We start from the raw sequence: 21,885 nt of genomic DNA, 5'->3' as shown, positions 1-21,885 counted from the left end.
CATCAACCATCGACCGCGGTTTGGTATCGAGTATCCTCAGAGGCACGCGTTCTGCCTCCTGCAGCTTATTGTCCTTTGATTACACTCCTCGCGCCTCAAAACGACCCTGATTGCATTCAATTTGGAACCCTCGAGTTACACCACCACAACACTTCCTTTCGATAAAGACGCGAATTTATTGCTACATGGGGGTGTTTACGCACAGAAAATCTTAAAAAATAGTATATTTCTTACCTGTTTTGACTTGATACTTGAGAGTAGTGGCACAATCATTGATGAGTTGCTGTAATGATACCCCCTTATCAGGAATTTGGAGGTCCAGTAGGTTTTGCATTTCTTCAGGATGGTGGAAATCCAGGATTTTTTCGTTGCGGTCGTTGGTCGCTCGTACAAAATCCAGAAGGATGTCGATGACTTTTTGAAGGAATTCGGTGGTTGCTGGTGCATTCTGTGTTTTGTATGGGAGAATGTCTGCGAAAATGAAGGAAGTGACTGGATTACATTGATATGCTAAGTCGGTTTGTGTGTCGTGGATCGAGTGATTAGAGCAATCTGGGTTGGGTGTGGCATACAAATATTTCGATGGGTTCATTTACATCTCCGATTAACTGTTTAACCACAACTTTTTTCCCAATATTAATAGTTTAAAATAAAAATCAATCTGAAGTTGTATTTGGAAACTAATCACTTACATTTTGTAAACTTAATGCAGATAATATGCAATATAGAAAGTCTATCTTATATACAGTATGTTCCCGAATTGAGCTCACAAGAGGGAAAAAAAGTTTATTTTTCATTTTACAAAAAAATGACAAAGGAATAACATTTTTGCTTATTTCAAAACAGATAAATCTGCAATTATAATTTCAAAATTATTAGTTTGTATTCCCTTAAAATATTTTTTTTATTATTTTTATTTATTAAATTTTGTAATCGTGTCTAAATAATAGCAAGCTGTGGATTCACAATATCAAATAGTGCGTTAAAGATTAAAGAAAAATTTACCCAATAATGTGTAAGTATTAAAAAATTGGAAAAAAATGCAATTGCATCCTTAACAATAATTGAGAAAATTTGAAACAGTCTTAAAGAATTACGAGTTAGAATTGAACTATGTGCTAAATCAAGTAATGGCTCAATCAAATAGTGGAAATTGGTTTGAATTTTGAATTTTGAAATTTTAAGGAACAAATTTCATTCCTTTGACATTTTTTGCAAAATTAAAAATAAAAAACTTCTTCGTTATTTTTTGTTTTTTGCGATTTTAAGAACACAGCTTCATAATATTAAAGTTTTAATTAAAGATTTATTTATTTTAAATTAAGCATAAAATACTTTTTTTTTTAATTCTACTTCTACCAAAAATATTTTTAAAAAAATTATCGAAATTGAAAAAAAATAAGCAATAAAAGTTAATAAAATCTATTGCATGGTGTCAAATAAAAGAATGCCGTTATTGTAATGTCAAAAAGCAGCAAATAACAGAAAGGATCGGCATTTTTTTTGAAATTATTAATAACAAAAGACAATAATAATTACAAATCAGAAAAAACAACTACCGAATTTAATTAAAATTCTGTTGAAACGCCATCCCGTTTTTTTCATTGCACAATTGACACCATGCACCTAGATTTTATTAACTTTCATTGCCTAAATTTTTTCATTTTTGATTTTTTTTTTATAAAATTTTTTGTAAAAGTAGAACATATTACACATTTCTGAATCAAGAAAATTAATATCTTCTAAATTATGAAAAAAAAAATATGGGTGTCAATTTAAAATAAGAAAGTTGAGTATCGCCCAAAAGATACTAAGACATTTAGAAAAATTCTAAATTCATCAGTTTATAGTAAATTAAAAACCATTTAATTTGTTTTTAAAATTTTTGAAATTGGTTCATAAATAAAAATTCTACAACGCCTGCCGTTTTAAAAAATCATCCTGTATATTTGATTGGTCACACATGATTTAATCGAAATTAAAGATTTAATTAATCTAATTTTGTGGCCATAAACCGGGCCTAAGTGTTTATTATAAAAATGATGATTATTATAGTAAAAAAATAAAAAATATCTTCACCGTGACAATGTTTGCACATTGCCGTGACCAGGATTCGAACCTGGGTTACTACGGCCACAACGTAGGGTCCTAACCACTAGACGATCACGGCTATCGAAGACGTTAAGCACGATCGTGAAACTACGGCTGTTATCGTTCTATAACTTACAATGGCATTCATACAATTTTTCCGTTATTACGAACCGATAAAATCAACATTTTTACACTTTCTAATATTAAACGCTATAATCTACTTTCTAAATTGTAGGCAATAATCGTTAAATAAGTGCTATTGCGGTTAAAAATGAATGTCGTTTTAATTTTAATTTTTAAAATGACGTCATTAAACATTTTAAGTCGGATTTAAAATATGGATTGCAAGAAATGAAGATTAAAAGTCGTTATTTCAAGTAAAGCATCAATTATTCTTACTTAGAGAACTCATTGCTTACAAAAATCGCCACCTTCAATTTTCCCCTAATTTTCTCCCTAATGAATTGAAAGCCTGATTTACACCCAAGAATTTTCAAAAATTTACACAGGAGAGTGGACTGATAGCAATCAGCTGGACTTTAGTATAAATGCCTTTAGTAAAAAGGAAGATTCGTTTTATTACTGATAAAATAAACAACGTCTAAAAAGATTGAATTGGAAAAGTCATACTTTTTTAGTTATTTAAAAATTTACTTTGAAATGTCATTTGCCTGGTGAAGTGAAGACTTTTATATTTTTTATTTTTTTTAAAATTGACACAAAAATGACAAATAATGATAAATTGTGGTTCAAAGAAATTGGAACAATTTAATCTAAAGACAAGAAGTCAGAACTTTAGTCATAGTAATCTCTCCAACATACTTTTGATAAATTAGTCTTATGTCTTATGCCGCCAAATGGAAATCAATTGAATATTTATAAAAACAATTCAATCTAAAAACTAATAACTAAATAAACTTATAATTTGTTTGTAGTTTTGTCTACAAATTTTCAAATCAATTGAATGTTACCAAGTTTTAAAGCGTAATGATTTTTTCAAGAAGGCAAAAATTAACTTTTTTGGAGGAAATTATTCTTCATATTGATGGGTGTATTTTGCTGTATGTTTTTGTTGAAACGCTCTGTTCTCTGGTACAAGGTGTTTATAGATGTTTCTAGCATCAAGGGTGGCTATGAAATGTCAAAAAAATTTGCCGCTCATTACAAATGCGGGTTTCAATTTTTCAACTGACATTTTCAGTTAACCTCAAACATGGAGCAAGGTAAATTTTGAGAAAAAAACGGGTCTAATAGTGGTTTAAAACCTGAAAATCAAAAACTTGGACACAAAACTGTAACTGAAACGTCATGGACGTAAGTAACATTATAAATAATTTTTAAGATAGTTATATTCACTATGAAAACAAAGCGGCAAAATTGTGCACGGCAGGAATTCCAGAGCTACCCTTGATGCTAGAAACATTTATAAACACCTTGTATAAACTGTTGATCAGAAACCGGCGTGCGTCGTGGTATCGTATTATCAAAATTATGAATTTGAGAAGAGAGCGGTTTAAACATTGAAATTTTAAAATTTTTCAACTGATTTCAATCCGGAAATAGGCTATTCTGGCAATCTAGCTCTGTAAGGATTAGGAAAATTGTAGACTAAAATCAGTTCTCAGGCCAAATCTAACCGCGAAATTTGTCGACATAATTAAGGAGTTATTTTTCAAAACTCAATAAGTCCAATTTTGACTGACATTGGGTTTGATGTGAAATTGGGATTATTTTGGGTAAATCTAACGAGGATTTTTTATTCAATGAAAAACCTCTTGCTAAAACATTCTGTTACCCTCTTATGCCAAAATAGTTCAAGTAAATTTAAAGAAAATTGAACAAACTATCGTTTTTTCTATTCCCTTGTTAAAATTTAGGAAATGGATTTATTGAGTTTCGAAAAATAACTCCTTAATTATGATCATTTGTTTGTTACTATCTATTTGCAAGTCTTTTTAATTTCAGTGATTTTCTGTCTTTAAACAACCTAAAAATTAATGCTAATATGTACATATCGGCTGCCCCAAGCAAAAACACAGTATCAGGTTTTAAAAAAAAAATTAATAGGCCTAAAAATAACTTATTTAAAACGTAATTACAAATGATTTGAACTCTACTTTGGTCATTTATCTGAAGATTTTTAAATGATTAAAAGCTAAATGAGAAGTGTAATGTTAAAATCATTTGGAAAGACATTTTAAATAGGTCATTTCTAGGTCTAATAAACATTTTTTTAAAAAGCAGATACTGTGTTTTTTGCTTGGGTCAGCCGATATGCTGATAGTTAGATATACAATTGTGTCCCAAAATTTCGTTTTGCGGCAAAAGTATGTTGCTAAAGAACTAACAATGTACTCAGTGTCCACTTTATCTGTTCACGCCCGAAAATGTATTAATATTCAACATATACATTTCATAGACAACTTCGCTCAAAATATACAGGGTGTCCCAGAACTCAAGACCCAGAGAGCAAGGGAGGGTGCCGACAGCAATACAGATCGTAAATTAAAACAAAAATTGATTAAGTTAAATAGTATTCGAGAAAGGATAAAAAATTAACAACCAATCCCAAAAGCTTATTCTAGAGGTGGAGTCATCCTAATTTCCTAGGCAACAAGAGTCTGACCAATGAACGATAGTATGTGTCCATAGTTACCGATTTTCAAATTCTGTTCAGCTTCCGGATTGGCTACCGTTTTTTTGTCTTAACTCGATTATTTTTTGAGCTAGAAAATTTTGGTTCAAAATTGTTTCCTTCATAAGCCTTTTTTCTCTGGGTCACGTGTTTTGGGACACCCTGTATACTATTTTTTTAAACTGAGCGATAACAAATAATAATAGAGCAGAATTAAGCTTCTATAAGTTGAAATTAACCATGATCAGACAATAAACTCAAATGAGAAATGTCAAAAACGTCAATTGAATAGCAATTTTGTAGCTTTTGGAATGCTTATTTGATTTTTTGTTCTTTTTGTTGGAAACTGGACTTGCTAAACGGTTCATTTTTAGCGAACGAATGTTATTATTGCCGTTTTATAAGATAAGATTAATTTTAAATGATTTAAATTAAGACAAATAAAAAAGTAAGAAGTTAGAAAAAAGATGTCAACTGCAATGTCAAATCAATCTTTCCTTATCAGTTATCTTTGTTTTACAAAATAACAAAGATATTGGGGTCGAAAATGTGTGGACCAGCTTGTATATTTCTAACAAGATTTCCTAAAAAAAATGTCTTGCCGTGACCAGGATTCGAACCTGGGTTACTACGGCCACAACGTAGGGTCCTAACCACTAGACGATCACGGCTGGTGAAGACATGTATCAATAAAAGTTTGTTGCAAAATCGCTTCAATTATTTTTCTGCTTTGCTTGTTACAACCTAGATTGACGGTGGTTTTAAAACCATTCAAGTTTCAAATGGAATACGAACGTAGAGAGTTTTAGAGGAATTTTATATTATAACAGTAGCTGCAGTTCTCTACTGTGTTCATTCAAGTTTCTATAACAATTTTTCTGCTTTTATGGTTATCGACAAGCGAGGAACTCATTCAGAAGATATAAAAAGCGAATAAAGGAAACTGAATTTTGTATCTGGTTAATAATACAGGGTCCGGCAACATTTGTGTCCACCCCCAAAATCGTCTTTAATTTTAAAGAAAAAATTTGTTTTTTATCACTGATAGTTTTGTCGTCGCGACGCCTTAAAAATGTAATTTTTAGTTAATTGTTAAGGTTTGTGATATCAACCCCTAATTTAATTTTTTTTCAACATAAATGTGTTAAAAATATCTCAGTTGTCATTTTAGATTCAATGCAAATTGTCTTCAAAATTTGAGAAAAAAATGCTGTTTTATCAAGTTAGTTTCCAATTTCATTACGTCAAAATTGGGAACTACGTTTACACCCATCTGTCAACATCTTGTGTCACAAATGACATCTATTCTTTGGCTCGCTTTAGATTGTAACAAAAGTCTTAATTGGTGAAATTGTCGCTTTGTCGATGTTAATTAACGATTTCTGGTGTCCATAAAGTGCAACATGCTCGAGTTAATCAAAATTGACGTTTATAAGAGTGAATGTAGTGACTTGTGAAATGTTGGTGTAAACGTAGTTTGCCGCTGCGCTGTCAGAACTTTGAAAACTAACTTGATAAAACAACGTTTTTTTCGCAAATTTTAAACACAATTTGCATTAGATTTAAAATAAAAACTCAGATATTTGTATCACAGTTATGTTGAAAAACTCGAAAATCGCAAAAAAGTATATTTCTTAGACGTCGCGACGCCAACCAAACCGTGATAAAAAACAAATTTTTGCGTCAGCTTCTTGAGCTTTGTCAACTATAAGCGTATGCAAACTTTCAAAATTGTAACTTTAAAATTAAAGACGATTTTAAGGGTGGACACAAGTGTTATTTTCATTAAATGTGGTGAAACCAAATTAAAAATTTTGGTGTAACACTGAATTACAGTGAAAACTAAAGTAGCTTCAAGTTTATTTACATAATCATTCTGCACATAATATTATTTTGATGACAGTTTATCCGTAAATCTCTGCCCCAAGTCATGAACGTCTCTTCCAGATAACAACCCCTAACCCCCATCATAAAAAACTTATCTCACCCAGGAAATGTATTTCACCTATCTCATCAAACAAGCAACTAATACTCAAGCCTCGTATCGCCATTTATAAAAAAAATATTTTTCAAACCCTGCACTTAAAACATACAAACATTTTGCTCTCGCGCCATTGGCGCCATCTGCTTCAGTGGGCGGTGAACCCCACCAAAATCAATACGCGGGGTATTTCAGCCCTTCCGTTGTGTAATGTCACTATAAATTCCACCAAATTCCATTGTGTCTTTTTATAATAAAAAAGTGCTCTTGCCGTGACCAGGATTCGAACCTGGGTTACTACGGCCACAACGTAGGGTCCTAACCACTAGACGATCACGGCTGAAGAACACATTCACCAAGAAATATACATTGGAAAATTGTACATAATTTGCGCTCTATTTACTTTCTAAAGCTGCGAGGAGAGTGGGTCAGCAATTGCAAAACAATCGAACTTCGCAGATGGTGGTTGCTGAAAGTTTTTGTATTAGAGGGCTAAAGTTTTATGCTTTTTCAGGAAGAGTTCCACGAATATCTTTTGTTCGAGTTACTATGCATTACAACGAAAGTTTGAAATTTACTTCCATATGACTATTTGGCGCTAATTCTTATATTATTATAGTTTCGAAGCAGAATGGATTTTATGGTCTAGAATAGTACAAGGTGTTTATAAATGTTTCTAGCATCAAGGGTGACTCTGGAATTTCTGTCATGCACTATTTTGCCGCTTTGTTTTCATAGTGAATATAACTATTTAGAAAATTATTTACAATGTTACTTACGTCAACGAAGTTTCAGTTACAGTTTTGTGTCCAAGTTTTTGATTTTCAGTTTTTAAACCACAACTATAGTTTATCCGGTGAGAGATTGGGATATTTCGACAGTTGACATATAGGTTGGTAGCAAATTATGCTACAAAATACACTAAAAACACTAAATTCCTACGCGAAATGGGTTGACAGGGTTGTCAGTAACTGGGGTTATTTTGTTATTTTAAATTTCGCGCGTTTGGTACACTTTTTATCGCGTAGATTTAGTGACTTTTCTGTCATTCAATCTCTCACCGTACAAACTATAGAACAGTTTATTTCTCAAAACTTACTTTGCTCCATGTTTGAGGTTAACTGCAAATGTCAGTTGAAAAATCGAAACCCGCATTTGTAATGAGCGGCAAATTTCTTTGACATTTCATAGCCTTGATGCTTGAAACATTTATAAACACCTTGTATGTTCTAAAATAATCCGAAATTCAGATACGAGCGCTTTAATTGGTCGCTGAAACGAGTTTTTGATACAATTTTTTCTAAGACCAATGTAGAATATTGGCATTCTGTGACGGGTTTGGGTTACGGAACTATTGTGATTCTATCAAACTGTGATGGAAATTATTTCATGTTACCAAACCTTGTTAAATCTCTATTAAAATCTTTCTTTTGCAACACATTTTGACAACGTATTAACCTCAAAAATCGCTACATTTAATTTGCCCCTAATTTTCTCCCTAAGCAATTGAAAGACTAATTTACACCCAAAAATTTTCGAAAATTTACACAGGAGAGTGGACTGATAGCAATGAGCTGCAATTTAGAATAACGTCATTCTAATGCCGTAGTATTGGAAAGCAGGAAAGTTGTTATATTTACATATTACAGTAGACTCTCGATAATTTGAACTTAAGGGACCTTGGAAAAAATTCAAACTGTCGAGAGTTCAAAATAAACGAGAGTTTAAAGGCAAACAGACAATAATCAGAATTAACAAACCAATCAGAGAAGAGAGTGTAATTGTTTTGTAAGCAGTTTTGGAGAATAGTAGATTTTGTTATACGGCAGAAAAGTGGTACTTTTTGTCGAGAAATTAAATTGCAGTAGCGAGGCGAAGCGTAGCGTATGCACAATTGCGAGACAGCAAAGCCCCTTTTTGGCCAAATAACAAATACTACTTTTTCTCCAAAGGTTAAATTCAGTTCCACGACCGACAATGAGTGAACGCAAATTGAACTAAAAACATGGATGGCTATGCATGTAGTTGTCATTGATGACATTTACTGTGAAAAATATTGGTTTCAAAGAGTTTCAAAGTTAAGTGCCATACAAAATGTAAGTCTCAAATAGTAACCGTCACAAAAAGTACTTTTTCTGCCTAGGCAGCAAAAGTGTTTCCATGTCAACGAGTGCTTTTCATTACTTATAACGAAATTGTCTACTTTACTGTCTAAAAACGACTAAAAAATAGTGACTTTTTGTGACGTTTGGAGAAAAACATATTTTTGTTACGACGAAACTTCCTAGAATCTTTTATTAAAAGACAATTCAAAAAAATTGTAAAATTTGATTTTAAAGCTACAATGGAATTTTTAAGAATGGCTTTTTCAGAAGAAGAACGAGAATTCGGAAGAGAAAATTTCAAATTGTACAGTGTTGGCGGGAAAAAAGTTCTCAATTTTACTTCAAATTTACGAGGTGACCAAAATACATTGAAATTTTTCAATTTCAAGAAATTGAGGGGACCGGGAAAAAACTTCAAATTAGTGAAAAATTCAAATAATCGAGGTTCAAATTATCGAAAGTCTACAGTAGTATGTTGGATTTTTTCGTAAAGTTGAAACTATGCACCTACTATTTGAAAAAAATGTCAGAAAAAATTGCCAGAAACTGACAAATAAGTATAGGTATAGTATATCCGGTTGACATATAGGTTGGTAGCAAATTATGCTGCAAAAACTAAAAAACTAAAAAAACCAAAAACACTAAATTCCTACGCGAAATGGGTTGACAAGGTTGTCAGTAACTGAGGTGTGTTCATAAAGTGAGACGTCTGTTGGAGCGTGTGACGTCAGAGTGATGTGAGATTCGCCAGAGTGTTGTTGCGTTTATACACGGTTTCCGTGGTTATTTAAATGTTCGACAAATAGGTACATCACCTACATACAAAACGCAATTTTCGCGAAAATTCATGACTAAAACTATGCCAAATTTCCGATATCGATATCTCGCTTATTTTTTAGAGTAAACTTGAGTTATTATACATCATTGTACGCAGAATAATACGCAGATTCCAAATCTGGGATTTAAATTTAGATCCGACGACAGATAACTGAGTTATGGCCGATCAAAGTTTCGGAAAGTTGATTTTCATTTTTCCTCATTTTTCGTAATTTTCAAAGTTAAATATCTCGGAAACTATTTGAGATATTGAGATGCGGTTTGCGCCATTCTTTTTCTCGGCTCATTTTACGTTAGAACATGTTCTCAAAAGCCCAAAATTCAAAAGTCGATTTTTCACGAAAAAAAAATTACGACTCAAACGATGAAAATTTCTCATTTTTTTGATTTTTGGCCATAGCTTGTAAACTATTTGTCCGATAGATCTCAAATTTGGCCACTAGATAGATTTTGAGCTCCTCTTTCGACTGATGTATAATTCAATGCTATTAAACGTCGTTTTCATTTTGAAACCATTGATTAAAAATCACCCTAAAATGATGTTTCCAAAACAGTTTTTGGCCGATACCTCGTTTATTTATTAAGCAAATTCAACAAATTTGGGTCTCATTTTACGCAGAATTCCACGCTGAATTCAAAAACATGAGAATTTTCAATTTTTGTCAACAAATAACAGAGTTATGGCCGTTTGAAATTTTGGGTTGTCGCCAGAGGGCTAAATTTTTGAAGGTTTGAAACAATTAGTGCTCGATATCTCGGAAACTATTTCAGATTTTGAGATGCGGTTTGCGCCATCGTTTTTCTCGCGATTTTTTACATAAGAAATAGTTTTTAGATTTTCCAATAGTCGAAAGTTGCAAATTTTCGCAAAAATTCATGACTAGAACTATGGCAAACTTTTGATATCGATATTTCGCTTATTTTTAAGAGCAAACTTAAGTTATTGTACATCAGTGTACGCAGAATTTTCCGCAGATTCCAAATCTGGGATTTAAATTCAGATTCGACAACAAAAAACTGAGTTATGGCCGATCAAAGTTTCGGAAAGTTGATTTTCATTATTCCTCATTTTTCGTAATTTTTAAAGTTAAATATCTCGGAAACTATTTGAGATATTGAGATGCGGTTGTTGCCATTCTCTTTCTCGGCTCATTTTACGTTGGGACATGTTCTCAAAAGCCCAAAATTTGATAGTCGATTTTTCGCGAAAAAAAATTCCGACTCAAACGATGAAAATTTTTCATTTTTTTTATTTTTGGCCATAATTCGTAAACTATTTGTCCGATAGATCTCAAATTGGGCCAGTAGATAGATTTTGAGCTCCTCTTCCGACTGATGTATAATTCAAAGCTATTAAACGTCGTTTTCACTTTAAAAACTTTGATTCAAAATCACCCAAAAATGACGTCTTCAAAATAGTTTTTGGCCAATGCCTCGTTTATTTATTAAGCAATCTCAACAAATCTGGGCTCATTTTACGCAGAATGTCACGCTGAATCCAAAAACATAAGAATTTTTAATTTTAATCAACAAATAACTGAGTTATGGCCGTTTGAAATTTTGGGTTGTCGCTAGAGTGCCAAATTTTTGAAGGTTCAAAACAATTCGTGCTCAGTATCTCAGAAACTATTACAGATATTAAGATGCGGTTTGCGCCATCGTTTTTCTCGCGAGTTTTTACATAAGAAATAGTTCATAGATTTTTCAAAAGTCGAAATTTGCAAATTTTTGTAAATTTATGACTAAAACTATGCCAAACTTCTGATATCGACATCTCCCTTATTTTTTCGAGTAAACTTGTGTTATTATACACCAGTGTATGCAGAATTTTCCGTAGATTCCAAATCTGGGATTTAAATTTAGATTCGACAACAAATAACTGAGTTATGGTCGATCAAAGTCTCAAAAAGTTTATTTTCATTTTTCCTAATAGTACGATCGATCTCAAATTTGGCCATTAGATAGATCTTGTGCTTCTTTTCCGATTTAGGAATTTGACCAAAATCATTGATGCGGGAGAAGCTGGTTGATATTATAAAATGTAGATTTTATGAACGCTTTTGTGTCACATTTTACACAGAGTGATTTTATGAACGCAGCCCTGGGGTTATTTTGTCATTTTAAATTTCGCGCGTATGCTACACTTTTTATTGCGTAGATTTAGTGACTTTCCTGTCATTCAAACTCTCACTGTACGAACTATAATACAAGGTGTTCATAAATGTTTCTAGCATCAAGTGTGGCTCTGGAATTCCTGTCGTGCACTACTTTGCCGCTTTGTTTTCATAGTGAATATAACTATCTTGAAAATTCTTTATAATGTTACTTACGTCAATGACGTTTCAGTTACAGTTTTGTGTCCAAGTTTTTGATTTTCAGTTGTTAAACCACAACTAGAACAGTTTATTTCTCAAAACTTATTTTTCTCTATGTTGGAGGTTAATTGCAAATGTCAGTTAAAAAATCAAAACCCACATTTGTAATGAGTGGCAAATTTCTTTGACATATCATAGCCACCCTTGGATGCTAGAAACATTTATAAACACCTTGTATGTATAATTAAAATAATTCAATTAAAGCCGCTTTGGATCTGCGAACTTGACTTTGGACAGCTTTTCTTTGTCTTAAAAAGTAATAAAATGAAAATGACTACACATTTTCCATGCAGACGGTACATAAAATCCTGAATTAAACTTTTATTTTAATCATTCTAGACATTCAATTTCCATTTTTCTTTCCTCGAACGTCTTGTCTATCGTCCAGCTCTAGGAAATGAGCTATTTTCCCTCTAGAAGGAATGGTTTACTTGTTTGGATAATTGGAGGAAAGCTGCTACAATTTTTCAAGTGTAATCCCACTTCCCCAGTTTATTTAGTGTGGAATTACCGGTATTAGGGCTGTCTTTTGCGGTAAAACTCTCTGGAGAATACGATTGCTGGCAAAAATCTCATTAATAACACTATCGCTTTCAAGAAAGTGAAAACTGACGTTCGTAAAATTCTCTTGAAATATATGGATTACCTATGAGGCATCAGAATAAAATAAAATATCACTGAACCGTTGAAGGAGGGATCTGAATAATGCAAAAAATATTTGAAAGGCACAAGTGCACATTGTTGCACATAGTTTGGATGTATAAGCGCTGAAAAAGGGCCCATGGGACTTTTAATTAAACCTAAACTTCCCTCCATGGTTAGCATTCTTGGCTGCAGATGGGGGCGCGCGACATAGGCGGCTCGTTAGGCAGCTAATTCTTCGTAACATCAACTAAAAATCAAGAAAAGTTTATTTAACAACGTCCATCCTAATTCAGTTTCAGAGTGACTAAACAAATTTTGCAAAATTTACTTTCAATTTCCAGTTCAACCGTCTGGAAAATTTATCTACAAAAACAAGACGAAATCAATTAAAGCTTGTGTGCTATTATATCCCTTTTTTATGGTCTGAAATCGTTGTGATTAAAAAAGAGTGAATCCCTTCTTGCTACACCACTGTCCGGCGAAACATTTTCGCAATATTCTACCCCTCAGCAGCGCCTCTTCGAACAGATGTTACCGGATTCGATCCCCAGTCAGTCAGGCTTGATCTGAAAGACCGGGAATGTCGGGAATTGAAAATTATTCACTGTCTTCCTAGTAATTGAAATACCTCATGTCTGTTTGCTTATTGTAATTTTGATTTATGTCAGTGATTTTAGGACTGTTGTTAGGACACTGCTATTGTGTGGCGGAATGTATAAAAAATTGCGGGGGTTTAAAGGAAAGCCCTGGAGTATTCTTAAAGCTCCCGGAAGACGCCCTTGTGGTGGATTTAGTCTTTTGCAGCCCCTCTTAATAGCCCATCAGTCAAATGCTTCTATCCGAGACTTAATCTCTGTACTGTTTTATTGATAAATTAACTGTCAATTCCTGTTATCGAAGACGTGTTATGGAGTTCGTGATAGAGAATAGAGATCAGTTTGCAAAGCTTGTTTGATAAATATTAGTTGTTTATCCACATTCTCTTTTAAACTAGCTAATTTATTTTAATATTTGTCTTCCTGATAAAGGGGACCTTAGTACATACCTATATCAATTTGTGGAATCTCTGAAAAATTTTCTTTCTGGCGTAGGAAAGAAAGGCTGAAGTAACTTGAAGTAACTTGAAGTACAATTTCATGTTTTAGATTTGCATTTTTTTAGTTTTTACTATTCTCAAACTAAAACTTAAATTTTACTTAAAATGTTTGGAATTAAAATATCCATAAACACAAAAGTTTCTGGACATCTCAGCTGTACTCAAGTTTTTTCAAGTTTCAAATTTCTTTAAAACTTTTAGTCAGTCAATAATTTTCTATAGAATAAAAAAATTCGATAAACTTTGAGTTAAAAAAAATATTTATATCGAGTGTGTCACTCGACGATTTAAAGGTGAACAAACTATCGTGAATAGCAAAATAACTTATGTACAGGGTTATTCCCATAAGATGACATACAGTGAGTTAGTTGTAAGTAAGTAAGCTTATATTTTCGTCCACTTTTGAAGTTTTTCCAATTATTTAAATACATTTAGGTGGGTATTGAACATGAAAATAAAGAAAAAATGAGCAACAACAAAAATGGACAGAACAACAATTAAATTGATGATCGAATTTAAGATTTTTAAGATATCTAATGCGTAAAAAATATGTCCCGCTTAGCAAATAAAATGCAAGAAAAACGGTGGCAAAAACCGCATCTCTCTATCTGTCGTAGTTATAATGGGTGCGATTTTGGTTCTCTAACGATAATTATCGGTACCGAGCATTTCGTTTGTTTACATCACGTGACCATTTTATTTCTCTGTTTTACCGGTCCCGTGGACGAAATTTTGCCAAAAGAGCGACACTATTCTATGAATTAAGTCTGCCTTAACACAATGCATGCCGTTTTGGCTCTCAAACGATAAATAAATATTTTTGTTAGTAATTTTTCAGAGATCTCATTGAGGTTGGTAATTTGGTTCTCCCTATAACACGTCAAGCGCTGTTGCCACATCTTTTTGTTAAACGCTAACTTCAAGTGTATTTTGAAAAGTTAATATCTAACCTAACAAGTGTCGCAGAGCATGTCAATCTGCAATTTAAACCTTCAAGAAGCCTTTTTATAATGATAACAATATTTGTTTTTGTGAACCATCGCACGAAGCAGTGTATTTTTTTCGATTTCTGACGTCCCCCGTTACAAAAGTTGGCCTGATAGTTTTTTAACTGTTATATGCCGGTAATGAGTAACGAAGAGAAGTATCTCTTGGGTGTTACTTAACATTTACGAAAACTTCGATCCTCAGGTTTGATTTTAACAAGGATTTATCGCCAATCTTCCGATTCCGGTTCAAGTTTGGTCAAGTGTGTTACTCTTTTTAAAACATGTGCAATTTGGCTTAATTTTATTCCTTTCGCAAGAACGGGGAATAGAAGGGTTAAGTCAGGAATCGTTTAAAAGGCAACTCCGTAATAGTTGATACATTCAATCTTCCCTACGAATAGTAAAAAACATCTCATTTTAGAAAATAGATAATAGATAACATTTCTATTTCAGTTTAGTGAATTTTTTAAAGACACAATGAATAACTTGATGTCATGTGAGAACCTGACCTGACTCCGCACATACCAGTGGCGACTCGCCATATGAGGCAAATTAGACTGCGCCTCACCACTTTTGTATCTGGCAAATTTAAAATCATACTAAATTTATTATTATACTTTTGTATATAAATTTTAACATTAATGATCACTTATTATAATCATAACCCTTGAAAAAAAATAGACTTCAGTTTGTTGTTTAGAATATATCGCATGAGGCTCATTATTTTCAGTTTCAGTTCCACTCATTTTACATGCGATATTCACGCGAACTGGAACATCTCCAGATGACCCGATGTACTCGGTAATCTTCGTCGTACAATATTTTGTAATTGTATTAAATTTACCTTCTCTTGGAGGACGTGTGATGACTTTTATCTGGTTTAATCTGTTCTATGGGTTTAATTATACCCAATGCGGTATTCTACATAAGAGGTATAACTTATGGTTACTCCTAGCCTTTAGAAAGATTCCAGGAAGCATGTCAAAAATACATAATGAACAACACAAAAAAGAAATTTGGAAATCCCAAACGCCCAAATTTAAAATTGTTTCTAATGATAAACTTAAAAATCGTTCTAACAGGAGAACAATTGAATTGCACTTCAGATAGTTGTACTAATTTTAAAGAATTTTTTGGCTAGATTAATATTTATAGATATTTTCACAAATCAATTCAAAAACGAAATTTAATACCATATTACCAATTTAGGTGTAATCTATAATGAGCCTCACCTTCCTAAGTGATCACAAACTGTAAAATGGAAGTTACCAATGTTTTTGATCAGAAAGCTAACCGCTCGCAAGTAGAAGTGCTTGATGCCTCATTTGGCTATTTGTTAATCTCCTACCTTTTGACACTGTTTTAATCCACAGCAGATTCTCCAAAGGTTTAAGATATATTCTATTGTATTGTATTATTCTATATTATATTGTATTGAACCGTTGTTGTGCGGTTCTAATAAATAATTTTGAAAAAGATGCAATACAAGATGATCGAAGTGTTAACCACGACGTTGAGGCTGATATTATCATTCTATTGCAAAGTTTTGAATTATATATTTTCTTTTATTTTGTTGGTAACTATTTGATTATTTATTCTCTTGCCCACTCACATTATCAATTCAATTCCAAACCTCGCTAGTTCTACTGTTCATAAACTGAACGTAGAATTTTTTTCTTGCACAAAATTGGCATATGAAACTGTTCAGAGTTGTTGGTTTTTACTAGACTTAGCAAGTCTGGCTTCTAAATCTTTTGGTTTCAAATGGACACCAACGCCTTGAATAAAAATGTTTCCATTTTATAATTATTCCAAACATAAAACAAGTTGCAAACTCCTTTGTATGGACATTAATGTAAGATTTTGGAACAATCCATCAAAAAGGAAAGAAAAATCAGTCTTCGCTGTCCAGTTAATTTTTTACACACAATGTTCTTCATGTTTCATCTAAATAATGAAAAACTAACCTTAGAAATAAATATAATACATTCCTGCATTTAGCCATCGTCGCATTTCTCAATTGAATTATGTTAATAAACGTTAATTTGTAATGTTGCTTGTCTTTCGTAGTGAGTAAACAAACTGTTGAGGTTATGTACTACCGAAAACATCTTATCGTCTGGGTTCAGGCTGCCGAGAAGTTTTTTGTTGCAGTACCGATAATAGCTGCGTAAGTAACGAAAACTATAGCGTCAGTACTGTCAACTAGGATGACGTCATTGACTTGTACATTGACTTGGACAAAAGTCAAATAGGAAATACATGTTCTATGGTATGAACTGTCAAGAAAATATTTGGTTATAATGTTCTAAAGGCTTTCTTATGGTTTTGTTCCGTTCAGACCAAGGGGCAGATTTACTCATTTACTTCGTAGTGCCTTAGACAACATCAATTCGAACCATTTTGCATGTTTTTTAAAAATTTTGGATCGGTAGAAAACAAGTGTGAAATTATCGTCATCTCGAATAATATGTGGCAACAGCGCATCAATTTTTACGGTTGGTGAAAACCAAAAAGTAACCAAACGAAATGCTCGGCACCGATAATTATCGTTAGGAGAACCAAAATCGCACCCAATATTTCCAAAACTTAAAAATTTTCGTCGGACGTTTATTGACGTACGGCAAAAATGAACACACTTTTGGATTATTCGTGTAATTCAGCGTTAAATGAATACCAATAATTTAAGTTTGCTCTACAAGTAGGTAAGCTAGATATTAACAGAAATAGATTTCAGAGAGTGTTTTTGTGGCGATTTTCAAGAAACTTTTTCAGAGCAAAAACGACATTTAATGCTTTTGAATTGTATATCAATTAAAAGAACAGCTCGAAATCTCTCCTCTGCCTAAATTTCATATGGGTAGAACAAGTAGTTTGCGAGGGACGGTCTAAAACCGAAGAATTAAATTTTTTATCGTTTGAATCGACTATAGAATTTTTGATACTTTAGAGCGATACTTTTGCATTCTGCGTGAATTCTGCGTTCAATAAGAATCTATAATTCAAGTTGGCTCCATAAATAAGACAGATTAGCGTTTTTCTAGCCACTCAATTTTGATTAACAAACGAAATTTTACCAAATTACTTCAAAAATAGGCTTATGAAGGCAACAATTCTGAACCAAAATTTCGAAACAAAAATGTTCTAGCTCCAAAAATAATCAAGTTAAGACCAAAAAACGGTGGCCAATCTGAAAGCTGAACAGAATTTGAAAATCGTTAACTATGGACACTATCGTCCATTGGTCAGGTGAACATTACACTCTCGTTGCCTAGGAAATTTTACTCCATCTCTAGAATAAGCCTCCGGGATTAGTTGTTAATTTTTTATCCTTTCTCGAATACTACAACGTGTTTATAAATGTTTCTAGCATCAAGGGTGGCTATGAGACGTCAAAGAAATGTGCCGCTTATTACAAATGTGGACTTAGATTTTTCAACTGACATTTGTAGTTAACCTCAAACATGAAGCAAAGTAATTTTTGAGAAATAAACTGTTTTAGTTGTGGTTTAAAACTTGAAAATCGATAATTTGGGCACAAAACCGTAACTAAAACGTCGTTGAAGTAAGTAACTTTATAAGTAATTTTCCTGATAGTTATATTCACTATGAAAACAGAGCGGCAAAATAGTGTACGACAGGAATTCCAAAGCCACACTTGATGCTAGAAACATTTATAAACACCTTGTATTAAACTTAGGCAATTTTTGCTTTAAAATTTACCATCTGTATTGCTGCCGGCAACCTCCCTTGCTCTCTGGGTCATGAGTTCTGGGACAGCCTGTATAGAGCATGACGGAAATTCCAAAACTACTCTTGATGCTAGAAACATTTATATTCACTGTGTCTAAACGCATGATTTAAAATAATAAAGCTTTTTTACTTTGACACCTTTTTTATCTTTGTGCATTTAAACATCAAAGAATAAGTTCGCACAAAGTAATTAATAATTTTCCAGGCAGAAGCTTTAATCTACCTATCTGAAAACCATTTGCAGATGTCTGTACTAAATGAGTTTCGAGCTTACCGAGACGCACGTTTTTCGCAGATAACCCTATAGCTTAATGACTTCCAAACCAAACATTTTCCTTGCATTTATTACCACGTGGATACAAAAGCAAAGGAAAAAAAGCACCCGTATTAAAACTCATCATCAGATTGCCATTACCAAGACCTTCACCATTTCCAGTTCGCCAATTCCATTGTTTGAAATATCCGAGTAGGATTTTCATCTCGGAGAGAGAAAAGTCATTAAGCTTTTTGTTTCATCCCGAACTAGTAACACCTGCTTTACCATAAATCCACGTTTGATGGACACTGAATGAGAGCAAAACCAAAATTGTATAATCCTATCTGGATTGGTTTAAATAAACAGAAATTGGGGATGTGGGCACAGGTGCAATCAGACCGCACTTTATCCTTTAATTGATGTTTAAACCGTCTAATTAATCATTTATGCACCCTGGAAGCGACACACGACAAGGGACCTAACTCTGCAGAGAGCAGTAGACAATATGCTCACAGGGGTAAGCGACTGTTCGCAAATAAGGGTGCTAACGCCAAATATATACACTGGGGGGTTGTGATAAGCAAGAATTAATTTAAATTCGTTTACTTTTAGCACTTGCGCTAATGGAATTTTTGCATTTTAAAGTCACGGAAGAACGTGGATATTGGAAAAGTCAATGGTGCCGATCGAACACGCAAATTTTCATTTTTTACAGGATGAGCGACAAAATGTTTTGTAAATTCGGCTAAATTGTTCCTTTTTGATAAAGTTACATCTGCTCTCTTGAAAAAATAAAATGCCACTGCTATTTACCTATTTGCTGCATGAATTTTGAATCGTGAAACTACAAGGTGGTTTCTAGCATCAAGGGTGGCTATGAAATGTCAAAGAAATTTGCCGCTTAATACAAATGTGGGTTTTGATTTTTCAACTGACATTTGTAGTTAACCTCAATCATAGAGCAAAGTAAGTTTTTAAAACATGAAAATCATAATATTAGACACACAACCTTAACTGAAACGTGGTTTTTCGATAATTTTCGATATAGTTATATTCATTATGAAAACAAAGCGGCAAAATAGCGAATGGACAGGAATTCCTGAGCCACCCTTGATGCTAAAAACATTTATAAACACCTTGAACAACTTACTTGTTTGTTATTCGGGTACAATTAATTTAAAAATCGAATCTAAACACGGGAATTTTTCCCTGGAAATTTTGAAGTTTTATCTGTCACGGTGTCATCACTTTGCATCGAAACTAACCTCTGTTTTTACTGGAGGCAGGTTTGTTTGGATATAAAGTGACATAAAGGACTGACAGCTATTCAATTTTCAGCACCACCTTTGGAATTTTAAGCGGGAAATTTAAAATATCTGTTTTTTTATTCGGAATTTTGGAGTAATGCTCTAATATTATTGGATCCAAAAATTAAGAATCTACTAAAGCATAATTTACTTTTAATCGAACTTTATTTGGAGTTTTGGGAGAGCAGAAAAAAATTAAATTACATAGAATTGCTTAAATAAAAAGTAGCAAAACCAAAAAGGTTAATTAGAAGATTCGTAACATTCTGAGTGTTTACAAAAGTAATATACTGCTGCCATAATTGACGATATTTGACATTTCAATGTCGTAGATGAGAAATTATATCTTTACATGTCTCTTGAAATTTTTTTAAATAATAATAGGAGTAATTCTAATCAATTGAATTTTTTTCAAAATTTCGGCAAAAAAACATGCAAGATTTAATTTAAATCTGTATTCATTATAATTGGAGATTTTCTCTTTTGTGTAAATGGCATTTTGAATCGTCAGTGTCTAATATGGTTTGAAAATTTTCTAATTAGAATGAACCAAACGACGTTACAATGTAATTTATACGCCCATGGACCCAGAAACTAAAAATCACTCTCATAGTAAGGCCGACACTGATTGAACCCGCTATTGTGTCATTAAGTGCTAATTGCTGGCGCGCAGATGTTCTCTTAATTAAAATTCAACATAACGACAGCATCACCACCGACATTATGGAAATTAAAATCAGTCAAAATTCCAATGTTATCAAAACGAAAAAACGTTGAAAATTTTCACACTTACCATTGTATTTGAGTTGACCAGTAGCTGCACTGAGTTTGTAATTTGAAGTATTGGCCATGACGAAGGCTGGAGCTTCTGGAAGCTGTACGGCGTCTAAAGCTTGCCCGAAAGCCCGTTCCAAAGGTCACACTAGGTGACCTATTTCGAGGATGGCGCGCGCAATTTGACGTCAGCATGTAGGAGGCACGTCTTCTGGGGTGGAGCTTGGAACGAAAGCTCGGGAATTTTGTGGGGGTGTTAAAATCTTCCTATAGATTTTCCTTTGGGCTTCTTTTCTCAGCTGGTGTAGACCGGATTTCTACAAATTCGGTACATCTAGGATCTACGTGCGTGGGTTTAAACACGTTAGAGCGAGGGATTACGATATATTTTCTTTTAGGATTCATTCAGAGTACATTGTTAAGAGAATGTTGTTTGGTTTAAAAATATGTCTTTAATGCTGGTAACCCACATGCAAGAATGAATGAATAACATTATTATTTTTTACTACCGGCAACGCTTGTGTCCACCCCTAAAATCGTCTTTAATTTTAAAGTTACAATTTTGAAAAATTGCACACGTTCACAGTTGACAAAGCTCTAGAAGCTGACGCAAAAATTTGTTTTAGGCGACTTAAACTGAAAATGAAATTTTTAGGCCTTAAAAGCGGCCTAAAAGTGAGTCTTTTCTGGCCGCAAACATTTTCGGCCGATCTATGGTGGCGCCATCTATCCATAGTTTTGCATATTACGTCAAGATACCGATATTACCCTCAATTTTATAATTATTTGGGTAAAATCAAATCGACAAACTGCTGCAAAGTGCAACAAAGACGTGTTGAATTATTGAAAATGAACATGTCTAGCAGTGCTCCTGCAACAACATTAAAAGACACATTAAACCTAATTCATACAAATTGTGAAACTACACGTGCTGAAACTGCAAATGTAAATATGGAAAATATGATCTTTTCTAAAGGATTTATAAATATTTACAATTATTCAGTTGTTATAATTGATTAAATCAATAAATCATAAATAAAT

The 21,885-nt window shown here is 33.1% G+C and overlaps 1 protein-coding gene and 3 non-coding genes across 4 annotated transcripts in view; all 4 read right to left on the bottom strand.

Annotated features, from left to right (window-relative positions):
• Window positions 1-20,988, bottom strand: part of Gad1 (glutamate decarboxylase) — a 41,662-nt gene extending 20,674 nt beyond the window's left edge. The window contains exons 1-2 of the mRNA XM_088034013.1: window positions 20,864-20,988; window positions 235-471 (exon numbers count right to left, since the gene is read on the bottom strand). Of these exons, the coding sequence (XP_087890139.1) occupies window positions 235-471; window positions 20,864-20,921 (295 nt within the window). The 5' untranslated portion in view covers window positions 20,922-20,988. The remainder of the gene's footprint in view (window positions 1-234; window positions 472-20,863) is intronic.
• Window positions 2,099-2,170, bottom strand: TRNAH-GUG (transfer RNA histidin (anticodon GUG)). Its single transcript has one exon. It is a non-coding gene; the product is annotated as a tRNA-His (tRNA).
• TRNAH-GUG (transfer RNA histidin (anticodon GUG)) lies at window positions 5,326-5,397 on the bottom strand. Its single transcript has one exon. It is a non-coding gene; the product is annotated as a tRNA-His (tRNA).
• On the bottom strand, window positions 6,976-7,047 carry TRNAH-GUG (transfer RNA histidin (anticodon GUG)). The gene has a single exon. It is a non-coding gene; the product is annotated as a tRNA-His (tRNA).
• Window positions 20,989-21,885: the final 897 nt, after the last annotated feature.

Source organism: Gnatocerus cornutus, chromosome 1 (genome assembly GCF_029298725.1).
Source record: "Gnatocerus cornutus isolate USDA-ARS CGAHR chromosome 1, icGnaCorn1.1, whole genome shotgun sequence".
Lineage (NCBI taxonomy): Eukaryota > Metazoa > Arthropoda > Insecta > Coleoptera > Tenebrionidae > Gnatocerus > Gnatocerus cornutus.
The sequence above is the reverse complement of the archived record's forward strand: the minus strand, read 5'-3'. Positions and strand labels throughout refer to the sequence as shown.